At 39.5% G+C, this 27126-nt stretch overlaps 1 protein-coding gene across 4 annotated transcripts in view; it reads left to right on the top strand.

Moving 5' to 3' along the window:
- LOC132826233 (exocyst complex component 6-like) overlaps nucleotides 1–27126 on the top strand; it is a 199522-nt gene that overhangs the window by 16201 nt on the left and 156195 nt on the right. For all 4 annotated transcript variants that reach the window (XM_060841918.1, XM_060841920.1, XM_060841921.1 and 1 more), the window contains exons 2-4: nucleotides 15100–15271; nucleotides 19682–19729; nucleotides 20135–20225. In XM_060841918.1, the coding sequence (XP_060697901.1) occupies nucleotides 15100–15271; nucleotides 19682–19729; nucleotides 20135–20225 (311 nt within the window). The remainder of the gene's footprint in view (nucleotides 1–15099; nucleotides 15272–19681; nucleotides 19730–20134; nucleotides 20226–27126) is intronic.

Here is a 27126-nt window from a genome sequence, read left to right as displayed (position 1 = left end):
AAAAGCTGCCTAGTTTTGAGAAGTTTGTTTTTTAAATCTTAAAGCTTCCAATTATCGGACTAGTATTATGGTAGGGGAAGGAGTTGTTATTTGTTCTCATATGCTTCCAAGAAATTTGTTAATTTTTACTTTAACTAGTTCTTGGCCTTGAATTTTCAGATTACTGCATGGGATAAATCTTGTGTTGCTATTTTAAATTAAGCAGGTGTGTTTACCCTGTATCATAAGTTTTTTCCTTTTGTAATGGCAATTAAAGCAACCGTAACTACCTCATTGTCTCCAAAGCACTTGAGACATTTGAAATTGCAAACTACTAAATTAGTGCAAATTTTTTTTACTGCTGTTCCTATATATTGCCAAAAAATTAACATGCAATTGTTATCTGCAACCAGATAAGTACCTCCCTCCTATATCTTATGTTTTCAAGTGCTACTGATTTGTCCAGTCTCTGCCTAGCTCTTCATTCTTTCCCAATTTAAATTGGTCCTTGACAAGTCAAACTCTAGGTACTTCCACTTTTTTTGCAACACTATGCAAGTGGTTTTAATTTTAAAAAGAACCATTCCTTTTCATGATCATTGTCTGAAACCTGTTAGCCAGCGGAGTATTACTAAAAGTCTGTTAAACTCCATATTGTAGGAAATATGGTAGCCAACTTGTGCATTGTCTTTGGAAACTACTTGTTATAATGACCCATATAAGTTTTTAATTTTGGTATTGGCAAGGACATGCAAAAATAATGCCTTTTTTTTTTAAAAAAAGTAATATTTATAGATCCACCCAAGCAGACAGACTGAGCCATGGTTGTCTCACCTGAAAGATGACTTCAGAGAAATTAAGGTGAATTATTAGTGGTCTCTTTCACTCTTGGTTATTAACCACCTTAAGCCCATATGCCTCCAAACAACTTCCCTTTTTTTAATTGTAGGTTTTATTATTTTAGTCAATATTTATAGACTAAAGGCCTTAAAATTATCCACACTTTTTTTTTAATGTTCTGTTTTAATGTTTAACTTCCAAATCTGGGAATTAGTATCTACTTGAGCTTTAGTTGGTGCTTGGCAAACGTTTGTAGTGGTTTCCTTCACAATTATAGAATGTTAGTCTATATACCCTTTGTATACTGTTACATTGTCATCTATTCAAATGAAAACTGAATTTGAATTCAAACTCCATTCAAAATGCCAATTACTTATGGTTGTGAATTTCTCAAAAATGTGAGAATGGACTTGAACTTGGAGAAATATGGAATGGAAACAAATGAGAAATATTGGGTTTTAATGCAGTTCAGTATGCCCGATTGCTTAGTACAAGAATCCTAAAGCTCAGATAAATATTTAGAAACAGGCCCTCCAGCCCAACCAGTCCACACTGACCCTCCGTAGAGTAATCCACCCAGACCAATTTCCTTCTAATTAATGCACTTAACACTGGACAATTTAGCATGGCCAATTCACCTGACCCACACACCTTTGGACTGAGAGGAAACTCACAGACACAGGGAGAACATGCAAACTCCACACAGTCGCCTGAGGCTGGAATTGAACCGGGGTCCCTGGTTCTGTGAGGCAGCAGTGCTAACCACTGAATCATTGTGCTGCCTGTCTCTTGCTAGATTTTGGGAAATAAGTTTCTTATTAATGCCATTTAATTTTGGACCCCAATATCAGTGTTAAAATCAACTTCTGTGAATAGAATTGAAAGATAATAGGAAGTGGTCACATCTTGAGTAAGAGTGGAAGCTGAAACCTAGATCATAGTGTTTAAAATTTTTCAAGCAGAAACCACTTTTTATGTATAATGAGACATCTGTTGTTCTTTCTGTCCTTCTAAAGCTTCTCTACTACTGATCTTTAAGTGTCTACAGTAAAGAGAATCAGAAAATCAGTAGCTAGACAGAAATATCTGATGTACATGAATGTGGCCAGATTGAGTAGTTCATATAATTCCAACTTTCTTAAAGCAATACTGAATTGATTGTAACATAAGTATTCAAAAGCTAACTTATTTTACCGCTTTTGAAGGCACTAATTGACACTTTTTCTTTAACCCCCACACTATCACCTAACAATGGTGGTGCTTATTTTTTTTTCCCCAGCACCCATGTAGTATGTGTGTGAGAGGCAGTGAAAGACACAAGGTGCACAAATCTTTATTCAAATTTCCACCACCAGGAAGAAAGGAAACACCCGAGTGGCCTGTGACAAGCAGTGCCCTTCACATCAAAGTGCAATGCTGTGTGATCAAAACAGTGAAGGGGAGGGCAGGGACTAAATCAAAATAGAGTTGGAGGGGGGGAATGATGCACTCCACTCCCTGTGGTGCCCACCTCTCCCTGAACAACTCCATGGTGTTGGTGGACACCACATGCTCCTTCAAGGACACCTGGGCTCTAACGTAACTGCAGAAGAGGGGCAGGCAGTCAGCCCTCGCGACCCCCTCCACGGCCCGCTGCCTGGACCTGTTTATGGCCAGTTTGGCCAGGCCCAGGAGCAGACCCACGAGGTGGTGTTCAGACCTGCCCTCCCTCCTCCGCACCGGGTGCCTGAAGTTCAGGAGTGTGGGACTGAAGTGCATCCAAAAGCAGAGAAGGTTTTTGAGAAGATCGGAGGGAGTGCAAACGCCCACACCCAATATACACATGGTCCACGGACTCCACAGCATCCTCCACCCCAGATCCTCGAGGAAAAAGGGGGAGGACTCCTGCATTGAGAGCCCTCCACTGGGGATCCCCACCACCCGGTGACAAATGGGACTAACTGACATTTTTAGATGTTATCATCTAATTATGCAACATCTTTATGCAATTATGCAAAATATTAGTGTAGAAAATACTTTATTGTAAAATTGTATTGAAACTAAAGATCACTTGTCATATATGGTGCTGTGTATAAGAAGAATAGTTGTCTACTAGATTTTTTTTAGACATCCAAATTTACAATTGTGTGGAACTTTTTAAAATCCTAATGTTACTTAGTTGTATTATGTGCCTTTGAACATACTACTTTCCTGCCTGTTGTGAACAATGGAATTACTGTAAACTATTGGATTATAACAAGAATTTGATCTCCTAGTAGACGTGAGTTGCAAACATGCTTGTGCAACTGCCTTTTCAATATTGGATAAGTTGCAAAAATATTATTGATAGTAATTGTAATACAGCATTTGTTTACATTGACATGTCCGGTTTGAACAAAATAGCTAGTCTAAAGCCTTTGTTAACTGAACTATTCTGGCTAATTATAAATGCTTTATTAGCACCAGATAAATACACACCACATTTGGCACTGAAAACAATTAACATGGGAAGGGAACCTAAATAAATTTATGTAAGAGGAAGTGTATTGACTATGCGAAGTCTCCACGGTCTTACTAGACCAGAATTGCGCGCACATTATATACATACAGAGAGAGAGGTGAGTAGAAGTTGGTAACCTTTTGCTCGTATGGGAATTGAACACTGTTGTTACTCTGACACATAATGGCCTCCAGCTAGCTGAGCTAAACTGGCTATTCATTATGTAACTTGCTGAATGTTCTGTGGAAGGGTCACTGGAACTAAAACCTTAATTCTGCTTTCTGTCCACAGATGGTGCTAGACCTGCTGAGTTTTCAAAGCAATTTGTTTGGTTTCTTGCATTCACATTTCTTTCTCCACCAAGGGCAACCTAGATGATCACAGCCAACTGTGCACAAAACTTACCAGGTGGATTGGGGAGGGAGAGAAAGAGACAGGTAGTGAGAAGAGTTGCCACGGAGGTTCTTTCATCTTAGTTACTTCTCCGTTTTGCAAAACAACTCATCATCACTGACACTTTTCCCTGATGGCAAGTGTTGAGGTGTTCAACGCAACCTTCTGAGATGCTGGTTTGCTTTGGACAGTCTTGGCCCAGTGATTCCCAGGTGTCTTTGGGGAAAATTGCACTTCACTGGTGAGGCCTTGAGAATATCACTGAAGAGTTTCCACTGTCCACCTGGGGTTCCATGTCTCAAAGCTGGAAATAGAGCACCTACTTGGAGTCTCCTGCCAATCATGGGGATGATGAGCCCAGTCTATTGTAGCCAATCCAAGATGATGAGTGCATCGAGGCTGTTGGTACATCCTTTTCTCCCAGTGAATTTGCAAGATCTTGGGCAGGCAGTGTTGCTGGTACTGCTGCAGTGCCTCGGTGTCTGCTTTGGATAATCCACATCTCAACTATGTCCATGGTGAGACCCATGCTCTCATATGCCTCCATAAAGGCGCTGACAATAATCTAGAATATGTTCTGCGATTACACCTGATGCTTATGTATGTGCAAAGAAAAAAATGCACTTGAGACATGCAAAGTGCTGACTTGTTACAGCCAGATCTGATTTTTGTTGCAATTTTAGATGGGCTATTCAAATCATCAGGCTCCCAAATGAGAAGGGATAATTTTAATTTCATCCATCCCCCTTGTTAGTAACCAGGTTAACTTAAAAAGGATCCACAATAAAAGTGACTTTTTAAAAGCAAATTTAATTTGTGTCTCAGATTCTTAAAGGTGTACAGCATGGAAACACACCCTTTGGTCCCACGTAACCATGCCAACCAGATATCCTAAGTTTAATCTATCCAATTTGCTAACACTTGGCCCATATCCTCCTCAACCCTTCCTATCCAGATTCCTCTTAAATGTTGTAATTGTACCAGTCTCCACCACTTCCTCTGGCAAATGATTCCATGCATGCATCACCTTCTGCGAGGGGGAAAAAGTTGCCCCTACGGTCCCTCCTTTTTTTTAAAAAAAAATCTTTCCTCCCTCACCCTAGCCCTCTGGTTCTGGACTCTCCTACCCCAGGGAGGAGACCCTTGTCTGTTTATAAAATCATGAGGGGTATGGATAAGGTAAAGCTCTAAGGTCTCCTCCCTTTCTCTCTCTTTTCCCCCCCCCCCCCCCCCCAAACTCCAGGGAAAACAGCCCCAGCCAATTCAGCCTTTCTATAGCTCAAACCGTCCAACCCTAGGAACATTCTTGTAAATCTTTTCTGATCCCTTTCAAGTTTCACAATATTCTTTTATTGGAGGGCAACCAGAGTTGCACACTGTATTCCAAAAGCGGCCTAACTCTCATGTCCTGTATAGCCACAGGGTGACCTCTCAATTCTGATACTCAATGTACTGACCAGTAAAGGAAGGCACACCAAACACTGCCTTCACTATCTTATTTATCTGCAACTTCACTCCAAGATCTTCATCTAGCAACACTCTCCAGGACCTTGGCATTAAGTGTATAAAGCCTGTCCTGATTTGCGTTTCCAAAATACAGCACTTTGCATTTATCCAAATTAAACTCCATCTGCCACTTCTTGGCCCAGTGGTCCATTTGATCAAGATCCTGTTGTACTTAGGTAACCTACTTCACTGTCCACTACATTTTTCATTTTGGTGTCATCTGCAAACTTAGTAACTGTATCTCCTGTGTTCACATTCAAATCATTTATATAAATGGCAAAAAGCAGTGGACCCAGCACCAATCCTTGTGGCACACCACTGGTCACAGGCCTCCAGTTAAAAATCAACTCTCCTCCACCATGCTTTGTCTTCTCCCTTCGAGCAAGTTCTGTATGCAAATGGATAGTTCTCCCTGTATTCAATATGATCTAACCTTACTAGCCAGTTCAAAAAACTCGATCAAGTTAGTGGGACATGATTTCCCAAACACAAGGCCATGTTGACTGTCCCTAATCCATACTTGCCTATCCAAACACATGTAAATCTTGTCCCTCAGGATTCCCTCCAACTTGCCTATCACTGTCACCCTCACCATCTTTCTTAAATAGAGGCACTGCATTCCAGCACCTCCCTTGTGACTATCGATGACACGCACATCTTAGCAAGGATCCCCGCAATTGTTTGCCAGAGTTCTGGGGTGCACCTGGGTCCAAGGGATTTATCTACCTTTTTTGGGTTTTTTAAGACACCCAGCACCACCACCTCTAATATGGATGTTTTTCCAAGACCATCTATTTTCCTACATTATATAACACATGCAAAATACCTAGTATCTTACCCCAACTCGTGCAGTTCCACACACAGGGTGCCTTGCTGATCTTTTGAGGGCCCGTATTCTTTTTCTAGTTACTCTTTTATCATATAAAATCCCTTTGGATTCTCCTTAACCCTATTGACCAAAGCTATCTCATGTCCCTTTTTGCCCTCCTGATTTTCTCCATTCAGATGCCTTTATAAACCCTAAGGATTCACTCAATCTGAGCTGTCTATACTTGCTTCCTCCTTTTCTCTTGACCAAAACCTTCACTTCTCTAGTCATCCAGCCTGCTTTACATCTTCTAGCCTTGTCTTTCACCCCAACAGAAACATACTATCTCTGGACTTTTTGTTTTGAAGGCTTCCCATTGTTTATAACTGTCCCTATAGCTGTGAACATTCAACCCCAATTCATGTTTGAAAATTCTTGCTGAATACTGTCAAAATTGGTCTTTCTCCAATTTAGAACTTCAAGTTTTAGATCCCATCTATCCTTTCCCATCAATTTTTTTTTTAAACCAACAGAATTATGATCACTGTCCCCAAAATGCTTCCCCACTGACCAAGCAGGCTAAGTGACTGAGTTATTTCCCAAGAGGACAGGTTTTGCACCTTCTCTATTGTCGGTACAGCCATATACTGAATCAGAAAATTTTATTATACACATTTTAACAAATTCCCCTCCATCTAAAGCCTAAACACAATGGCAGTCCCAGTCTTTGGGAATGCTAAAATCCCCTGCCATTACCACCCTATTATTCTTGCAGACAACTGTGATCTCCTTACAAATTTGTTTCTCACTGACTTGGAGTTTGGGTGAGGGGGGATCTACAGTGTCATCCCAATAAGGTGTGTATCCCTTTTCTTATTTCTCAGTTCCACTCAAACTTTCCTGGACATATTCTCAGGAATATCCTCCCTAAGTACAGCAGTAATGTTATCCGTTTATCAAAAATGCCACTCCTCCCTCCTATCTTGTGCCCCCCCCCCCCCCCACCCCGCCTTCCATTCTTCTATAGCATTTGTATCCTGGAACATTAAGCTCCCAGTCCTGTCTGTCCCTGAGCCACGTCTCTAATTATGATGTCCCAGTCCATGTTGCTGGCCGTGCTGAGAGTTCATGTGCCTTCTCTGTTAGACTTCTTTGCATTGAAATAAATGCAGTTTAATTGATCAGACCTACCTCCATTCTCTACTTTGCTCGAGAGAGAGAGAGAGACATGGCTGTACCAGCCCTGGACAGGCCTCCATCCCCGCTAGCTGCCTGGGTGCTCCAACAATGTGAATCCATCTCCCCTGAATCAGCTCCTCAGCCACTCATCCATCTTCTCTACCCTCCTATCCCTACCCATACCAGCTCATAACACCACATGTAATCCAGATAATACTACCCTCATTAAATTTTTGCCTGAATTCCTATATTCTCCTCTTCAAATTTGAATTCCTTTTCTGTTCTGTCATTGTTCCAATGTGTACAATGACCTCCTGTTGGTGCCTCTTTTTTTTTGTCTGAGAATATACAGCATCCTCTTGGGTATCATTGATCCAATCACCAGGAAGGCAACAAACTGTTCTCATTTTTCGCTGTCAGTGGTAGACACATCTATCTGTGCCTCTGACTAGAAAGTCCCCATCACAATTGATTGCTTGGAACATGACAACGTACCCCTTGTTACATTAGAGCCATTCTCTGTACTGGAAACATGGCTGTTGGCGCTACATTGCCCTGAGAGTTCATCACATGCTGGCACCCCCTCTCCTACCTTTCCTAGAAGTAACCCATCTACCTGACTATGTCATTATTTTCCCTCCCTTCCTATAGCTACTATCCATTCTCACCCACTCTGGCCTGTAAATTCCTCACTGCATCTAACTGTTGCTCTAACTAATCTATGCGATCTGATAGAATTTGCAACCAAACGTACACTTTCTGCAGACATGATGATCAGTAACATGGAGACTCTCCCTCATCTCCCATATCCAACAGGAAGAGCACATCACTCTACTAAAGGCCATCTTTGCACCTTAACAATCTGTGGAAAATAGCACAGTCCTACTGTTTTTTTTAAAAAAAACACTGCATGCTAAATTAGTACCTATGTTTTATATTTTTAAAATTTTAATCAAGATTCTCAATCAAACATATCAAAAAAGAACCAATTTTACTCACTATTGTAAACTTGCAAAGAAAAAGAACAATAAGCTTACACTTAAGTTATACACTTGGAGATTCAAGATGGCGGCGACTCAGCAAGTCTGAGCCTACAATGCTCCTTCCAAGACTTGGGCAAAGTGGATCTCCCACCCCCACCACACTCACCAAATCATCTAAAATAGCTCTTATTTAATATAATTAGTTGTTTGGTAGTGTTAGTATTAAATTTAAATAATCTAATTTTTAGGAAAAATGGCTAAAGGGAGGAGAGCCCACAGCTCTCAGCAAGCAGGAACCCCTCCCCAACCCTCTGTAGCTGAGGCGTCCATAGCCGCCCCGGGGGACTTACCGACAATAACAAGCCTTGTGGAGATGATTACCAAGCTGGATGCGAAGATCGACGCATTTATCGAGGAGTCCCGACATCGCTGGGAATCACTCTCGGCCGAGCTGCAGAAGCACGGCCGAGACATCCAGGAACTCGAGCGCTGAGTCGGAGGGGCGGAGTTAAAGGCCGCTACCTCCGAGACTGCAGCTCAATCGGTCGTGGATCAGGTCCGGGCTCTCGAGCAGCGAGTCCGGACCTTAGAGAATTACATCGACCTTGATAATCGAGGTCGCCGAAAAAATATTTGTTTGCTGGGCCTTCCCGAATGGGAAGAGAAAGGCCAGCTCACAGCATTCCTGGAACAGTGGTTGCCACAATTTTTGGATCTGGAGGCTGGATCAGGCCAGGTGTGGGTACAATGGGCCTACCGGGTCGAAATACGCAGGCCTGGCTCGAACCAGCGCCCACGCCCGGTCCTGTTCCGGCTGCAGAGCTATAGGGAGAAGCAGATACTCCTAGATGCCTCTAGGAATCTTGGAAAAGATCCTGTTATTTCAGGACTTCTCCCCGGCTCTGGCCCGAAGGAGGAAGGCGTTCGATGAGGTGAAGAAGTGTTTAAGGGACTTAAATATTCAATACACCTTACGCTACCCAGCGACGCTATGTTTTAACCACGAAGGATCCGGGTATAATTTCAGATCACCAGAAAAGGCTAAGGAATTTTTGGACTCTCTTAAATAAATCGTAAGAGACAATGTATGTTGGCTTGCCTTTTCCCTACTCCGATTTAAACCCCCCCCCGTTTCTATTAAAAAAAAACCGGGGGGTTCAGTTAATGTTGGTGGGGAGAGGTGGTTACCTTATTCTATTTTATTTTTGCCTCTAGGAGCGGGGTTATTTTCCCTTGCTATTTTATATTATTATCTTGGTGGGTGGGGGGGTAGGGTGCTCACTGTTAACTCTAGCTCGGTATTATATCTGAATTCTCCTCCTCCTATTAAGGAGCACCTGGGTCAAGGGTGGGGCACTGGTTGGGAGAGGATATGATGGACCGTTGGAAAAGAAGTGATACCCCCTGGGGATAATCTCCATTCAAATATGTTTTTTTATTATTATTTAGAAATAGTTTCCTTTTTTATCATATTGTTATGAGTGTATTAGAGAACCTTTTATTTTTGTAAATTCTATGTGCTCTTTGCTCGGGATGTTTTAGATAGGGTTTCCCCTCCCGGGGGGTCTCGGATTTACCCGGATGATTATGGTTGATCAGTCGGTTAAGTGGTGCACCTGGAATGTCAAATAGGAAGAGATTATTTTCTGTTCTCTCTTTCCATGTAAGGAAGAATATTTTGGTAAACTGGGTGGTTGAAGGTTCCCTTGGATTTTCAAATTGGCATAGATTAATCATGGAATGTATTCCCCTTGACTTCCTTATAAATATGGTGCACCGAAAGACCGAATTATTTTTTATAAAATATGGCAGCCCTTTTACATAGATATTTTGGCTATCCTAACAAGGGCTTTTATTTAATTGAGATTACAAACATGGCTGGTCCAGGGCCCCTTGGAAGAGGAATCCCATACGAATACGGATTTTGTTACATATGATGTTAACACGTTCCGAGCAAGTATTTTAATATCCAACTTCTATGTTAATCATTTGGGGGTTCCCCCCCCCCACTTTTTTTTTCTCTCCTTTTCTCTTATTTGAAAGATGTAAGTGACTTAATTATACACTCTGGCTAATTGTAGGTTAGATTAGTAGTTAATTGAGTTTTGTGTTTTCTCTCTCGGTATTTTTCTTTTGTTAAATTTTGATTATTGTATATTTAAGATTTATTTCTATGTCAATGATTGTACTTGAGAGTTCTGTTTATTTTTGTAAATTTGTTAAAATGTTAAATTTCTAATAAAAAATCTATAAAAAAAGTTATACACTTAGCTGTTGTAGTGTTTTGAGCTCTCCCATGCAAGTTCCTGTGAATTTTACTGTTAATTTTTTAGATGCATTCCTGAGATACTTGAACTCAAACAGCAAAGGCAGTAACAGTGCAGATTCACTGCTGTGATCCCTGCCCTTGTCTGTCTCTGTCTTCCTCCTTTTTTTAAAGTGCTGTTGTTTTGATCTTTTTTTCCAAAGTTCCAAAATGATGCAACAGCTTATAAAACATCAGTTACTGCTGCTGGAATTCAGGGAAATCAGCTCTAACACCTAAACTACCTCAAATCAGCTGCTCTTACAGCCACAATTTTGTTCCTGTCCTCAATCTTGGATTGCCCAAATTTTTTTGTTTTTAAGTCAAAATAATGAGTTCGTCACCAAATGGGAGAAGTACTAATGCAAGCATGTAATCTATTTTTAAAAGCTGTTGATTTTAGGAATAAAATTTAAACACTTAAAAAGTACAGATCAACTCGTGAGTTGTTAGTAGAATGTTGCAGCCTTTACCTGGTGGGGACATTTGTGGAGTCCATTTTCATGACCCTTCACTTATTTGCAGGTTCTCATAATTCTGGCTGGCAGCACTTAATGTGATGCTGTTTTCTCGTTGCCTATCATGCAGGAGTGTTTTAATTACTTTCTTAAACTGATGATCACAACACTAGTCCACACAGAGGAGTATACCAGTCTCCTAACACTCTAAATCAGGGTTGTATTCAGTTCTCGTATAAAAAGAAAGTAATCACTGGAGGGGTTAAATGGTCTCCAATTGAAGGTGAGGTTGTGGTGGTGTCTTTATCGCTATCGCTATCACTATCTCTATCCCTAAGTCTCTGTTAAAAGTTTACCTTACTGTATATAGGTGTGGCGTGGGTCTACATAGAATTATGCCAGGCAGTCCTCAACGCATGTTGGAATTAACTTGAACACAAGTAGCTCAGGGTTCTGAACCATCATTGTGGTGTTTGTCTTAGACCATCTTGTCATGGAGATCTAAATAACGTTCATTGCCGTTGTACTCTAAGGGTAATTTTGCTTTGGTATTGTTTGGGAAGATCGCTTGGCAAGGGGTCTGAATGAATTTGTTTAATAGCTCATCTCTTACAGTTCAATTGTCAAGTAATTGACAGCTTTGGAAATGTGATAGATTTGGGTCTTTTGCATTCTTCATTCTAAACTTTAGAATTTAGTTATCTGTAATGCAAATTGGGATGGCCATCTCTGGCTCTGATTTTAGTTAGCTTTTTGTTGGTTTTCGTGATCTGTTCTAAAAATTCAAATTTCCAGCTAGTATATTCAAAATCATTATCTGACATAACCATATTATTAATCTTCCTGATGTTTTTTGAGAATTTAAGTACTTTTTTATATTAAAAAAAGTTGCAGTTGAGCATTTGCTAGTTATATAGTAACGGTGTGGATGCTTGCGTCTGTCTGGTTGAATAAACTAAAAGTGTTACTGATACTGTCAAAGTCCTGGAAGAAAGGTACCTTTTGTAGCCTTGCTGCACGTTTGACTGCAGCTGCTCCAATAATTGTGAAAGCTTTTTATTACACACTTTTTTTGTGTGTGGGGTGTCAGGCATTTCCATAAAATTGAAATTTATAATTCGGGCTAGCATTGAGAAAGTTCCTCCTGGGTCTTTGTTAACATTCACTATTATGACTGTGTCTTCACCCTGCATATAAACTTATGACGATGAAAATACTTGTGGTAGTTTGTTGAGGAATCAATACTTGTCTAGGAACATGAATTAATATCCCTCTTATTAAATCCAAAATGGCTAGAAAACAAAGCAGCCATTTAGCCTGTCATGTCCATACCATCTCTGCATGAGAGACAACCCTTGACCATGTCCTTCACCATTTTCTTTACCTTGTAGCTCAACATGGTTTAGCTGGAGATAAAAACAAATTTTCTCTTGCTTATTAAGTATTTTGGTCCTCTCTGGGCAGAATGTTTTAAACCACTTCTGCAAAACGTTTTCCCTAGTTTCTGTGGGCTTTTTTTTTGCTGATCTAAAATTGTTTTATTCTCCTACCTTGGTACATGGTCTTAAATGCCAGTATATCTTTGTTTCGTTATTTTGTATGTTAGCTCTTATTTCCATTTCAAACATTTGTTATCTTACATTGGCAAAAAATTAAAAACACCCAAGCATTTAAACTTTGTTTTCTTGTACCCTTTAGCTGTTGCTTCAGATCAGAGCCTAATCAATCCTATATTTTTCTTCCATACCTTTTTTTTTCTGGTAATTTAACTTCTTAAAGTGCCACTTTCTGTTTAGTTTTAAAATGCTTGTCCTGTACCATTCACATTTTTCTTACAATCTGTCTCCCTTTCTTCCCTCAGAATCTACACCTGAGAAGCTTCTCGGCACAGATTTTATCTTTTTTGATTTTTATGTTAACTAAAGGTGAACTTATCGAAATATTTCTTTTTCTCTCCTGAATGTCTACTGCTGTCCATTTTTTTAAAAAAAACGTTTTCCTCACTTAAACTCTCCATTCCAGAGCACCACTAATCACCTTTTCTTTTGTATTAGACTTGCTCTTTTGGCCTCAATACCCCCCTCTCTCATTTTTATTATCACTGAGACAATTTTTTTTTCTCTGAATTCTGTCTTCTCGTCCTCCTCCACCCAGGGTCTGACCCAGAAATAAAACTCTGCTTTAGTTGTTAGCATTGCAGTCTAACCTCTGGGCTCTGTCAACGTTGTTATGGTTGTGCTAGTTAACCAGGCATGATCTGCTGAGGTGCTAGTCCTGTTGAAAACTTGAATTGGGGATAATCTGAAGATGGATTGTTTTCTTTTGGCAGCTACTTTCATTGTAAGGTTCTTTTTAAAGAAAGATGTTATTGCACTGTCTTGGAAACGAGAATGCACTTTTGTGGTTTGCATGGGTGTCTCCTTTGTTTTGTCATGATCAGTCTTTCTGTTGAGATTCTCTTCCTTAATTTCCCCTTAAATTTTTTTAAAGTGGTATATTTCTCACTGATTTTGACAGAATTGTCTCTTTGGATCACCTTCTTTGGATCACCCTTGCCTCCTTGCTGTAGAAGGATCCTGCACCCAAAGTGGATTAAAGAAATATTTGAAAAGCTTTATTTCCAGAGCCAAACTATTAGGCTCCTGGGTAAGCAGGGATAGACTGATTTTTTTTTCTCTCTCTTTTTAAATTCCACTACCTAGTTGCAAGTAGGCTAATTTAGAAACTGATCCTTTCCTTTCTGGACTTTTTAAAAATCCAGACCTAAATGAACTTGTCTTTTGAAAAGGAAAATTTTTAACCATGCTTTCTTGAGTTAACAAGAGGAGTTCATTGATTACTAAACACAACAAAATTATTTCTGCAACACTGATTAAAACACAAGGGAATACCAGATGTACAGACCAGTCTCTGAATTTTCATGGGCAGGTAATTGAATGTTACAGTATAAGTTACTCGTAACGTTAGTAGCTAAACAGATGACTTCATGGTTCAGTGTTTCAGGTTAGTTGTCGTTGAGGTTTTTTTTAAAACCATGTTGGAATTTCTGGGTTTTTTTCTTCCTATCTGACTTATTTCCTTTTGCTCCTAGTGTTGTAAATCAGCTAAGTCTTTTACTTGTAACACCAGGGGTAACAAAGGGATAGCTGTTCTGCTGTGATCCTCACAGTGCACTAACTTTTTGAACCCAAGCTGGTGTACGCTAAAACATTCAGTTCCACTAACCTTCTCCAGTAAAGTTGGAATTGGTTTTGTAACAAGCTGAGGAGTTTAGAATCGAGGGACATATAAGGAGAATGCCATTTAGGTCTGAGATGAGAAATTTTGTTTTACTCAATTGTGAATCTTTGGAATAGTCTATCGTAGAGGGTTGTGAAAGCTCTGCCATGGAGTATATTTGAAGCAGAGGTTCAATGTTAAATGTGACTTAAATATTATGTAAAAGCGTATAGAGATAAGGAGTAAAAGGTGTTAGTGTCTGATCAGTCACAACTGTGTTAAATGAGAGAATACCTTGATTGGACTGAATGGGAAGGAATACAAACCAACTACCAGGAGGTGACTCCATAAGCATCCCGATCCTCAACAACTGGGAGCCCTAACAGATGGTACCAATGATCATGCTGAATTATTACATCCACATTCAGCCAGAAATACTAAGTGAATTCTGTGTCCTGTACACAAGGAAAAATCCAACCCAGCTAATTTCTGTAGTCAAGCAAGACTTGATCATTAATGAACTTGACACTGACACTCCAGTTTTGGTTCTGCTGGAATCATTCATTCTGATCTTCATTACAGCCTTGGTTCAAATGACCATCCTTGACATTTAAAGCTGTGTTTGACAGAATAAGGCACGAAGAAATAACAAATCTTTCATCCTTGCTTGCTTCCCATAATTTTTTTCCTTCCCGTTCCATGGTCCCCTTCAGCTGCCCTCCCCCACCATCACCATCTCTTTAATATAGGTGCATGGGCTGCACATCAATTTTCCCCAAATTGTATTCTACCACAGTTGTAGATGTTGTGACTGAATTTCTCACTAGATGGAGCCAGACATTTCCTGATGATTAATACTGTGTGGATGCTGGTGCTCTTGAGAGAAATGACTAATGTGTAAAGACTTTTTTTAAATTCAATATTGTGTATACTCAAATTTTGTTTTCTAGGTCTGTCTATGATGACCTGCCCAATGCGCACAAACGATTTATGGAAAAACTTGAGGCTCGCATTCGGAATCATGACCGGGAGATTGAGAAACTGTGCAACTTTCATCATCAAGGTTTTGTTGATGCTATTACTGAATTGCTGAAAGTGAGGTCGAATGCAGGAAAGCTAAAGGTAGGACAAATGCTAGAATGCAACCTTGTGGTAGAAGATACTTTAGGATATCCCATTCATACAAAGTAATATGTGGGAGGATTTAAGTAACATCTCTACTGATTGAGAAGTAATATTAGAGAAACCTAATGGCTCAAGTCCTGATGGTATCCATTCTTCATCTTAAAAGTAACTACAGATATAGTGGATGCACTGGTTGTAATTTTTCAAGAATACTTTGATTTAGGACCAGTTCCAATGTATTAGAAAAGTATCAATGCAATGCCTCTATTCCAGAAAGGAGGGAGACATAGAAACAGGTAATATTAGGCCAGTTCGCCCAATATCTAATTGATGAACGATTGGAATCGATTTGCTAAGGAAGTAATAGCAGAAAGTTTGGAAAATCGTCTAACCAAGCAATCAGTTAGCATGGCTTTATGAAAGGAATATAGTGTCTGACTAGCTTGTTACTTTGAGGAAGTGCCAACCAAAGTGGCTAAAGAGGAGCAAGTAGAAGTTTTCTTCTTCAGGTTTTCAGAGGTACTTGACAAGATACCTCCAAAACATTGTCATAATTTAAGAGCCCACTGTGTTGGGACAGCATATTAGTGTAAATAGGAAATTGAGTAATGGACAAGAAACAGCAAGTGGAGATAAAAAAAATCCATGCTTAGAGGAAGGAAGCAAATCTACTGTAGCTAAACCTGTAGATGAGACAAATAGGTGGAAAGGCATGTTGTGAGAGGGATACAGACCGTTCAGAGATATTGATAGGTTAAGTGGACAAAAAGTTGACAAATGGAGTATGATGTGGCAAAATGTGAAGTTTGTTTTGGGAGAACAAAGGAGCAGTACTATTTAAATGGTGAAATATCACAAAGCTGCAAAACAGGAGGACTTGGCTGTACTTGTGTTTAAAATGCAAAGCTAACATAAAGCTGCAGAAGGACATCAGGGTTGGAGTGTGAGAGGAAGGAAATATTGCACCTGTTCAAAGTGCAAGTGAAATTGCATCTGGAGTACTGTGAACAGCTTTTGACCCATCTGTCTAAGGCAAGATGTTAATTCATTAGAGGCAGTTCAGAGAAAGATCGCTATGATGAGTCCCCAGTATGGAAAGGTTAGTCTTTGCCCATAAGGCAATCAGGTAGGGACTTAATTTGTTGGGAGTTCAGTAAAATGAGAGGTAAATGTTTTGAACATAAAGGATTCCTAAGGGGCTTGACAGAATAAGTACTGAGAGGATGTGTCCTTTTCATGTGAGAGTTTTAGACCAGAGGGCTTAGCCTCAGAATAAAGGGGTGCCAATTTTAAAATTACGACGAAGAGGAATTTCTTCTGAAGGTTGTCTTTGGAACTCCTTGTCGTAGAACTTTGGGGCAGATTCTCTTGCGTACATTTAAGGCAGAGAAAGTGTGAGTGTGATTCAGTAGGGGAATCAAGGATTATGGAGAGTGGACAGGAAAGTGGAGGGAAGCGTTGTCTGATGATCCTGTTGAAAGTCTGGTTGAAGATTTGTAGCTTGGGTGTCCGTTGTTGTGGTTCTGTTCGCCGAGCTGGAAGTTTTTGCTGCAAACGTTTCGTTCCCTGGCTAGGGAACATCATCAGTGCTATTGGAGCCTCCTGTGAAGCGCTGCTTTGATGTTTCTTCCGGTATTTATAGTGGTTTGTTCTTGCCGCTTCCGGGTGTCAGTTTCAGCTGTAGTAGTTTGTATGTGGGGTCCAGGTCGATGTGTCTGTTGATGGATGTTCTTGCCGTTTCCGGGTGTCAGTTTCAGCTGTAGTGGTTTGTATACAAACTACTACAGCTGAAACTGACACCTGGAAGCGGCAAGAACAAACCACTATAAATACCGGAAGAAACATCAAAGCAGCGCTTCACAGGAGGCTCCAATAGCACTGATGATGTTCCCTAGCCAGGGAACGAAACGTTTGCAGCAAAAACTTCCAGCTTGGCGAACAGAACCACAACGATCCTGTTGAAAGCCGAGCAGGCTTGAGGAGCTGGAAAAAAAGCTTTTTTTTTTGAACAGACTTTTTTACAATGTATATATTTGAGCATTAATCTTTCTCCATGTCGTACTTAATTATTTTAACTTTGCAATTTTTGTGAATCGTGTATTTCACTTGAGTTTCTTTCCTACTTGAGCTCTGACATCCTGAACTGTCCCCACTCATTTTACTCTACCAGTTTCACATTGTGGTATGCTGTTCAGTGAGCTCAAAGTTATCCAAAATACTCCAGCTTGAAACAGCAATAACATTAATTACCATGTTGCCTTCATTTGTGAATAACAAATATTGGCTTGAATATTGACCTTCCATTTAACCTACCAGGAATTTTTGGCCTTCCGTTTTTCTCTTGTAAATGGCAAGTGACCATATAATACTTTCTCAGCTGAAATGACATATTTTAGCTGTTTAAGTTGGGTTTAACCCAACGCCTATTTGTTTTGAGATTTGAGTGCTACTGCTAGGCCAGAGCTGACATTTTTAGTACCAAAAACAGAAATTGCTGGAAACACTCAGCAGGTCTGGCAGCATCTGTGGAGAGAAAAGAGTTCATGTTTCAGGTAGAGTAACCCTTCTCCCAAACACCACTTTTTTTTTCTTTTTAATGCACTTGTGCTTTTTTTTTTGAACAGGAGAACTGGCAATTGGGAGCACATCTGAATGGAAAGTGCATTGTGCAGTAGAAACATTTTAAAACCTTTTTTGCCATTGACTCTCGCACCCTGAGCAGATATCATCCAAGTGAAAGTGTCTTCATATGACTGAACTGGTTATTTCTCAACCACATGGCATATGGAATAGAGTCTCCCTTGAGATAGTGGAATCCAGAGAATTGTTTCCCTTCCTCCATCCCTCACTCACTGTCAAATCCATGCAAGGCATGTGAGTTCAAAGCATGATGCAACTTGAAGTTGTTTTGAAAAATCACCACAATTTGCAAACTCCTACCAGTCAATTTGCCCTTGCACTTCAATAGGAATTTGTGTGCTTTGTTTGTTTTCTTTTTCTCCTTCCTCCCCATGGTCTCTGGAACATTGACTGTTTGAAAATTAAGAAAGCAGAATATGGCAAGATGATTTTCTTTTTTGTCCATGTGTACAATTTTTGTGTCCAATCCATCATTGTAAATGTTTGCCAGTATCTTACTTAATATGCTAGTAGAGCAATCTACTTCTGGTAAATGCTTGCAAATGGGGCAAGGTCAGATTGGCATGTCTGGTTGGCAGGGATGGGTCTGTTTCATGCTGTATGAATCAATGACTCTATGATAGATCAGACACTGAAAGCTAGTCTTATGCACACAGGAAAACTCTGCAGGGCGCTATTTGGTATTTAGAACTCAAAATAACACATGCGTTTTGGATGTTCTACCTTGGAAATTGTTATGCAAATCCAATGAAAAATGAAATTTGTTCATAACTGAAGACTGGTGCACATGTTATCTTTCATTGTGGAGGCTGAAAGATGATCTGATTTGAGCTTTTCTAATAAATTGGATTAAGTGATGAAACCAACAAGGAACTCTGAACAATAGAATTTGGGTTAAAGTTTGAAATTGTGTATCTCGGCAAAGCAACATCATAGAATATGGGACGCATCTCTCGAAGGCTATACAGTCAGGGTAGTCAATTGAGGTCTTGAAAAGAGTTAAGTTCCTATCTGAAGTAAGGAAGAAGTAGCAAAGGTAGGATTTCATTTTGAGTTGTTAACTGTACAGTTTTTAGTCTTCTCACACTTTGGTTGGCAATGGTCGTGATTTTTTAAATTAATTCTAATTTTTACATTTTCAGTTGTAGTGGGTACTGGTTCTGAGTAGAAGTATGTCTGTTGCTTGAAATCTGGAAAATTCCTACTTAGAATAATTTCACTGCATAGATGTAATAAATTAGTATCCATTTTGTTCCAGAAATGGCTTTTAAAATTAATTGTTTAGGGTTGTACTAGTGGTTTTATAAATGTCATTTCAATACAGTCTGAATAAGGTATATTTTTATAGTTGCCTAATTTAACTTAAATGTTCATGCACTGATTTACCAGTTTTAAGTTTCTTTTTCAATTGAGATTCCAAGTACAAATTTTGCAGCCAAGCACCCTTCTAAATTAGTAATATTTTAACAATGCAGCAGTGTAGTTACAGTATTTGGATATTGAGAGGGTGAACCCATTGAAATAAAGCTGAGTACTTTTGAATTAATTACATAAATGAGCTTGCAAGTGGTGATGACTTGATGAGCTTATGTGGGAAAAGGTGTAATTCTTTTACCTACATCCACTTGATATGGCATTGCAATTTAATACTTTTACTTTTTTAGTAGTATTACATTTTTGAAAACAGAATTGTTTCAGTATGCACCTTTTTTAATCTGAATACTTATCCGTTTACTGAATTAAGTTACAAAGTAATTTTTATTTTAGGTTCAAGTAACTGACACCAATCGGCGACTTCAAGATGCAGGAAAAGAGGTAAGAACTGAAATTGTTCCATTTAGGGCGTCACGGTGGCACAGTGGTTAGAACTGCTGCCTCACAGCGCCAGGGACCTGGGTTCAATTCCCGCCTCAGGTGACTGACTGTGTGGAGTTTGCACGTTCTCCCCGTGTCTGCGTGGGTTTCCTCCGGGTGCTCCGGTTTCCTCCCACAGTCCAAAGATGTGCGGGTGAATTGGCCATGCTAAATTGCCCGTAGTGTTAGGTAAGGGGTATACGTAGGGGTATGGGTGGGTTGTGCTTTGGCGGGTCAGTGTGGACTTGTTGGGCCGAAGGGCCTGTTTCCACACTGTAAGTAATCTAATCTAATCTAATCACTGTAAAGTTAATGTTAATTTATGTATAAAAGAGGTATGTGATTTGTGTTCAATTTTTTTAAAAGGTGATTAACCAAAGTGAAGAAGTGATTCGGTGCAGAGTGCAGCAGAGGAACATTGCTACTACAGTGGAAAAACTTCAGCTCTGTCTTCCCGGTAAGCAAGTTTTTAATTCCAAATTTGATCGCATTTTACAAAGGTACACTACTGTATATAGGATGTACGCTTGGACTTGTTTTTGCCATGAAGGTTTGAATCAGATTGTGGTCCGACAGGTTTGTTTGAGGTCGCAAGCTTTCAGAGCATTGCTGCTTCATCGCTGATGAGCGGTGATCTGAAAGCTTGTGATTTTGGGCGGAGCTGTCGGACTATAAGGCTGGTGTCTTGTGACTTCTTTGTCCATCACTGTCCAACACCAGCACCTCCACATCATAAGATAATTTTGGGAAAGGGAAGCCATGTTTGATAAATTTGGTAGAGTTCTTTTAGATCATAATAAGCAAAATTGTTTATGAGGAATGAATATATGCATTGAATTTGAATTTTCAGAAGACATTAAGAGACCTTGGAGTGCAGGTTCATAGCTCCTTGAAAGTGGAGTCGCAGGTAGATAGGATAGTGAAGGCAGTATTTGGTATGCTTTCCTTTATTGGTTAGAGTATTGAGTACAGGAGTTGAGAGGTCATGTTGCAGCTGTACAGGACATTGGTTAAGCCACTGTTGGAATGTTGCGTGCAATTCTGGTCTCCTTCCTATCGCAAAGATGTTGTGAAACTTGAAAGGGTTCAGAAAAGATTTACAAGGATGTTGTCAGGGTTCGAGGAGTTGAGCTATAGGGAAAGGCTGAACAGGCTGGGGCTGTTTTCTCCTGGGAGCGTCGGAGGCTGAGGGGTGACCTTTTATAGCGGTTTAGAAAATTGAGGGGCATGGTTAATGTGAGTCTTTTCCCGGGGGTCGGGGAATCCAGAACTAGAGGGCATAGGTTTAGGGTGAGAGGGGAAAGATATAAAAGAGACCTATGGGACAACTCTTTCTCACAGAGGGTGCCAGAGGAAGTGGTGGAGGTTGGTACAATTGCAACACTTAAGAGGCATTTGAATGGGTATCTAAATAGGAAGGGTTTGGAGGGATATGGGCCGGGTGCTGGCAGGTGGGACTAGATTGGATTGGGATATCAGGTCAGCATGGACAGGTTGGACTGAATGGTCTGTTTCCAGGCTGTACATCTGACTCTCTAAGGCTGAATTCACAAACTTGTTTTTAATGGGAAGCAAGTTCTAAGGGATCACCTAGCTATGAAAAGGCTGCAACACTACCATGCATTATGTAAACTTTTTTTAATATACATGGACCAGATCATCTTGAATTTGGGATATGTAGATGGTCATATTCCAAATGATCTTCCTTTGACTTTATTTGATCAACATTGCTGCTCCCAAATCCCATCCCCAGAGTGCAAAATCCACAGTTTTTTATACAATGGAAGTAGTCGCATTGAACTTTAAAGTGGTTTCAAAGTAAGCAATTGAAAGTAATTTTGAGGCAAGTAAAATTGCTTTCAGTTCCTTACTTTGAAGCCACTTCAATGCAAGTACCTCCATTACCAATTTTCAATGTTTTTAGAAGTGGATTTTGCATATTTTCAGTCAAAGGGGCCTTTGGGTGCATGTGCATAGTTCCTTTTTAAAAGTGGAATTGCAGGTAGTTGGTGGTGAAGAAGATATTTTGGTATGCCTGCCTTCATTGGTCAGAGCATGAAGTATAAGAGTTGGGAGGTCATGTTACAGCTGTACAGAATATTGGTTAGGCTGCTTTTAGAATAAAACATTCAATTCTGGTCTCCCTGCTATAGGAAAGATGTTGTGAAACTCAAAGGTTCAGAAAAGACTTGCAAGGATGTTTCCAGTATTGGGCGAATAAAGCTAATTTTGAAAGGTTGAATAGGCTGGGGTTTTTCTCCTGGAATGTCCAAACTGGAGGGGTGATTTTCCATCTTTTTATAAAATCATGGATGAGTGAATAGCCAAGGTCTCTTTCCCAAGGTAGGAGAGCCCAAACTAAAGGGCATAGGTTTAAGATGGGAAAAGATTTAAAAGGAGCACCTTGTTCATGCAGCAAGTAGTGCAAGTATGGATAAAGCTGCCAGAGGGCGTGGTGGAAGTGGGTACAATTAAGGACTTTGGAAGGCTTCTGGCTGGGTATGTGAAAAGGAGGGGTTTAGAGCGAAATGACTAAATGCTGGCAAATGTGACTAGATTTCTTTAGGATATCTTGTCAGCATGGACATGTTAGATTGAAGGGCCTGTTTCTGTGCTGTAGAACTCTAAGTAACAATTGTCATTTAGTTTTTCTTCTAGCTTTCAATTTCATCGAATCTGCACTGATTTGGAGTACCTGGAAGTGAAGAGCAATACATTTCTGAGCACTTAATACATTAGGAATCATTATTTGGGAATGTGAACAATTATCACATTTTCCTTTCATCCAAAGCAGTTCAGTTATTAAGCAGCTTCGATGCACTCTTTAGAAAAGTTTTCCTCTTCAATTTCATCTGAAGATTCTGATGTATCGGACCCACGGAACATTTAGGAGAAAATGAATGTCTTGTGGAGGTAGAAAGCTGTTTGTTTTTAAACCTGCAGGACCATTGTTTGATCCTGGATGAAGCTGATGGCATACAATTTTTACTTGTGACTAAGAATTATACCATATATGCAAAAATGTTGGTGACACTCCCATGCTCCTTGCATATGTGCATAAACTTGTTAATGATGTCAGTCAGTATAGCTTAAAAAGTAAATGTTCTGAAAATGTCATTTGTGAAAGCCTCCAAGAAAAATCTGATTTTGGTGTGACTAGAGGTGTTTGCATTCTAAGTGTCTGATTTTGAATTTTTCTTTATTTTCTTTAAAAACGCAACTTTTCTCACAAAGAATATTTGTTATTCTAGTGAGAACAGCAAACAAATCGAATCTAGAATTTGCAATGAAAATTTGGTGACCACTTTGTGGGCATCTCTGGTCACTTTACAAAAATGACCTTCCTTCTAGTTGTTTGCTATTACAATAAAACATGTTGCTGCTATGCAAACACTTATCCTTTGCCTGGTCCACTCAAACCAGAGGAACAACATCTCACCTTTTCTATTTGAGCACATTACAGCCCCTCTGACTCAATTCCACAAGCTGAGCATGTCCTCTATCTTTGATCTTTTTCTTTAATCCTTCTTCCCCTGATCCCCTCCCTCCCCAACCATGCTTTATGTCTGGATGGTTTTTACTCAGCAGACCCATTTTCTGTTTCACAGCTATCATTTTACATCTACTTTTATGCATCTCTATCTCCATTTCTGCTGTTAGTTCACTGCCTTTTGACTTTTGCGCTGGGCATGCTCATCTATTCCACTTGCTGATCACACCCTGTTGCTAGCTTTAAAAAGCACAGCTTTCTAGCCCCTTCAGTTTCCAAAATAAACTTCCTCTTTTTAAAAAAAGAACTTATGGCATTGAATAGATCTATATTCCAAAATAATAGAGATGAGGTCAGTAAGAGATTTTGCTATCATTATTGCATTGTATGATGCCCTTCAAAATCTCAGGCACACTCTAGTGCTCACCATTCAAATACTTTTCTCAAAGAAATGTGAATTCCAATTCATGCACTGTGGGTTACCACAAACAGCAAGGTTGCAATCTGTGAAGTGAATATTTCCATCGTTAATTATATCGCTAGAGAGAACTTACCTTTTTTTTAAATAGTACTGTGATCTTTTCGTGAGCCCACAGTCTAATGTTTCATCTGAAGATCTGTGCACTATTTCTGCCTAAGTACTGCACTAGCATGTTAGTCTGGGTTTTGATTTGAGGGAGAGCACTATTAACTGAGCTTGCTGATTAAACAATTACACAATGAGGTATGGTTACATTGCAAGCCAGTTAATGTGATATTGATTTGCAAAACTAATGCCCACAGTAGCAAGTTCAGATCTAATTTGTCTATCTTAATTATCATCTGGAGTAATGGACTTGAAGCTTGACACCATCTAGTAACCAGCAGCTTGTTTTGTGTGGAACCACATCCACAAATGTTCACTCCCTCCATGAGATTCTCAGCAGCATTTCCAAGGTGTATAGCAAAAGTTCTTTGTTCCTTAGCCCCTTACAAATCCATGGCTGCCACCATTTAGAAGGACAGTAGGTGCTTGCAATTTTTAAGAAGACTTGTGGTTCAGGTTGGAAGTTTGTTCGCTAAGTAGGCAGGTTTGTTTTCAGAGGTTTTGCCACCATGCTAGGTAATCTCAGTGAGCCTCCAGTGAAGTGCTGGTGTTCTGTTCCACTTTCTATTTGTCTTGGTCTGTTAAGGTGAGTGATGGCATTTCTGGTTCTTTTTTCCTGAGGTTGGTAAATGGGGTCCAAGTCGATGTGTTTATTGATGGAGTTCTGGCTTGAATGCCAGGCCTCTAGGAATTCTCCGTGCATGTCCCTGTTTAGTACATCCTAGGATGGATGTGGTCTCCTCCTTCGTCTGTATATATGGATACTAATGATAGTGGGTCATGTCTTTTGGTGACTAATTTTTCTGCCTGTCTGATGTAGTGTTTTGCAGTCCTTGCATGGTATTTTTTAAATGACCTTTCTTTTGCTGGTTGTTGGTACAGGGTGCCTGTTTTTTAGGTTCATCAGTAACTGTTTGTGTGTTGGTAGCCTACAAAATTACCATGATGCCAAGGGGTTGGAGTACTCTGGTAGTTATCTCAAATGTCTTTGTATGGTAGCATTGCTTGAGTTTCAAGCATGTTGTCTACTTGTTTGGGTTTGTTGTTTAAGAATCAGCGGACTGTGCTTTATTGGGTACTTGTTCGTCATCTTGAATATGTTGTATAGGTATTTTTCTTCTTGATTCCTGGGTGCTGCAGTGTTGTGGTCTATTTTAAATGTTCTGATGACAGCAAGTGCATAGGTATATCACTGTCTGCAAGTTCTCTTCCAAGCCATTAACATTCATGACTTAGCAACGTTGCCATTCTTTTTCTACTATTTCTGGTCAGAATCCTCGAACACCCTTCTGAAATACCTTGTGGATGTATTATTTATACCCAAAACAATTAGGGATGGGCAATAAATGATGGCCTAAATCTCACCGAATGGGTTTTTAAATGTTGCATTAAAAGTAATATTGGATTATCTGCATGATAGCTTGGCAAAATCTAGTCCGCATGAATTTTGAAAGGAAAGTCTTGTTTGACCAACATTGTGTCTCATTTTATGGAAGTAACATTGAATTGGCTATGGAAAAATCCACTGACTAATTACTCAACCTGATGAGGTAATGCAAAAAAGTGTAGAATAGGCTGTCTAGGACTTACTTGAATGTCAAATAGTTAAGAAGTTAGAAAATTAGAAACTGATCATTATTGGATGTTATTTTGGCATGACTTGCCTAGTGTGTAGCACTAGATTTCTTTATTTCTCAATTGCTTGTAGGTGACCCTTCAGAGGGTCAGTGTGGACGTGTTGGGGCTGAAGGGCCTGTTTCCATACTGTAGGGATTCTATGATTCTGGTTTGTCAATGTCTTGGATAGTTTAAAAACTCCATGCAAATTGGTCAATTATGTGGATGACCATGTAAAAGGTAGTTGATTTGGAGAATATAAATGAAAAATTAGTTGGAAAAAGATTAAAACAATGGTCAGTGCAGCTTAGCTTGCTTTAAATGTAAAGTACTATAATTAGAAACAATGAAGGACTGAAATTGGAATAGAGCTGTGTTTAGTTGATTTTAATCAGTTGACTGTGCTTTTGAATAATGCCACTAAGGGGCAGTATGTATATGAGAGTAAAGACTGAGCCAAGAACATTCCCTGAGGAGCATTGGAGGTAGTGGAATGGGAAGTGAAACTGCTACAGATGATTCTTTTGGCTGAAACCAATAAACAACAAATATTAAGGCTAGTGCTGTAAACTTATTTTGAACTAGTAACATGTGAAGCAGACTTGAGTGGAATTCTAGAGGTGTAATTTCCATTTTCACAATAAACCAGTAGATGTTACAACATGGGGAGACCACAGTTTCTAGAAAAGTCAACTAATGTGGGTCAAGTGACCTTTTTCATCCTTCCATAGTTTTTCCATTATGCTTGGCTGAAAGTTTGAATCACAGTATAAAGTGAAGTGAGACATCAGGGTAATCTTATGATATGGAATCTATTTAACTTTTGAGACTTAGCAAATTCAACATAAACTTACTATGTCCTGTTATTGTCTCCATGAAGCACTGTCTGTTGGGCTAGACTGAAAGTTAGTTTGTTTTTATGGAATTTATTTGGATATCAGGTTGGCATTTTTTCCCTAAAACATTTTATGGACATATTTGCAAGGTTGTTTTTTCTTCTAAAACTAATTACTTGTGATTTCTTATGAAAAACATTTTTCATATAAAAGCTAAATGCTAAAAATATAAACTAACAAATAGAGCATGTATAGTAGCTCGGCATTTGTCAGAACATGGGTGAAAAGATCCTGATGCAATTTAAATGTCAGATCAGGCTGTCCGTTTTCTAAAATTTCTGTTCTTATTACAGAAGTTGGGACTGTTAATTATTGCCTATTGCAATGGATAAGGCCGTACTATATTTTATCTTTTTCTTTATCAAATAACTTATCATGCCTATCTCAAAGCTGACTTTGATCCCTTGATACCTGCTTTTATGACAGGCTAGTTTTAGGATTTGCCACTTTATTCCCCCTCCTGAAAGCAAAAATGAGTTGAAAGTACTTGAACCCACCTTTTAAGAAAATAACAGATTCTCTTGTGTTCACACTGGGGGCCATTCATTTTAACACTGCAGGAGAAGATATGTCTGTGCCACCTCTTTACTGCAGAAATAAATGCCAGTTCCCAGCTTTTATCACCATAGTAAATATTCACTTACTACTTCCTAAAAACAAATCCAATAACCCCTGCTTCAAGCATTTCCTGTGGCAAAGCATTCCATACTCCAATGCAATCCTTGCAAGTAAATTTCTCCTAATCTCTCTCTCCGTGGTCTTTTAAAAA

Source organism: Hemiscyllium ocellatum, chromosome 22 (genome assembly GCF_020745735.1).
Source record: "Hemiscyllium ocellatum isolate sHemOce1 chromosome 22, sHemOce1.pat.X.cur, whole genome shotgun sequence".
In the NCBI taxonomy this organism is placed as follows: domain Eukaryota; kingdom Metazoa; phylum Chordata; class Chondrichthyes; order Orectolobiformes; family Hemiscylliidae; genus Hemiscyllium; species Hemiscyllium ocellatum.
The sequence above is the reverse complement of the archived record's forward strand: the minus strand, read 5'-3'. Positions and strand labels throughout refer to the sequence as shown.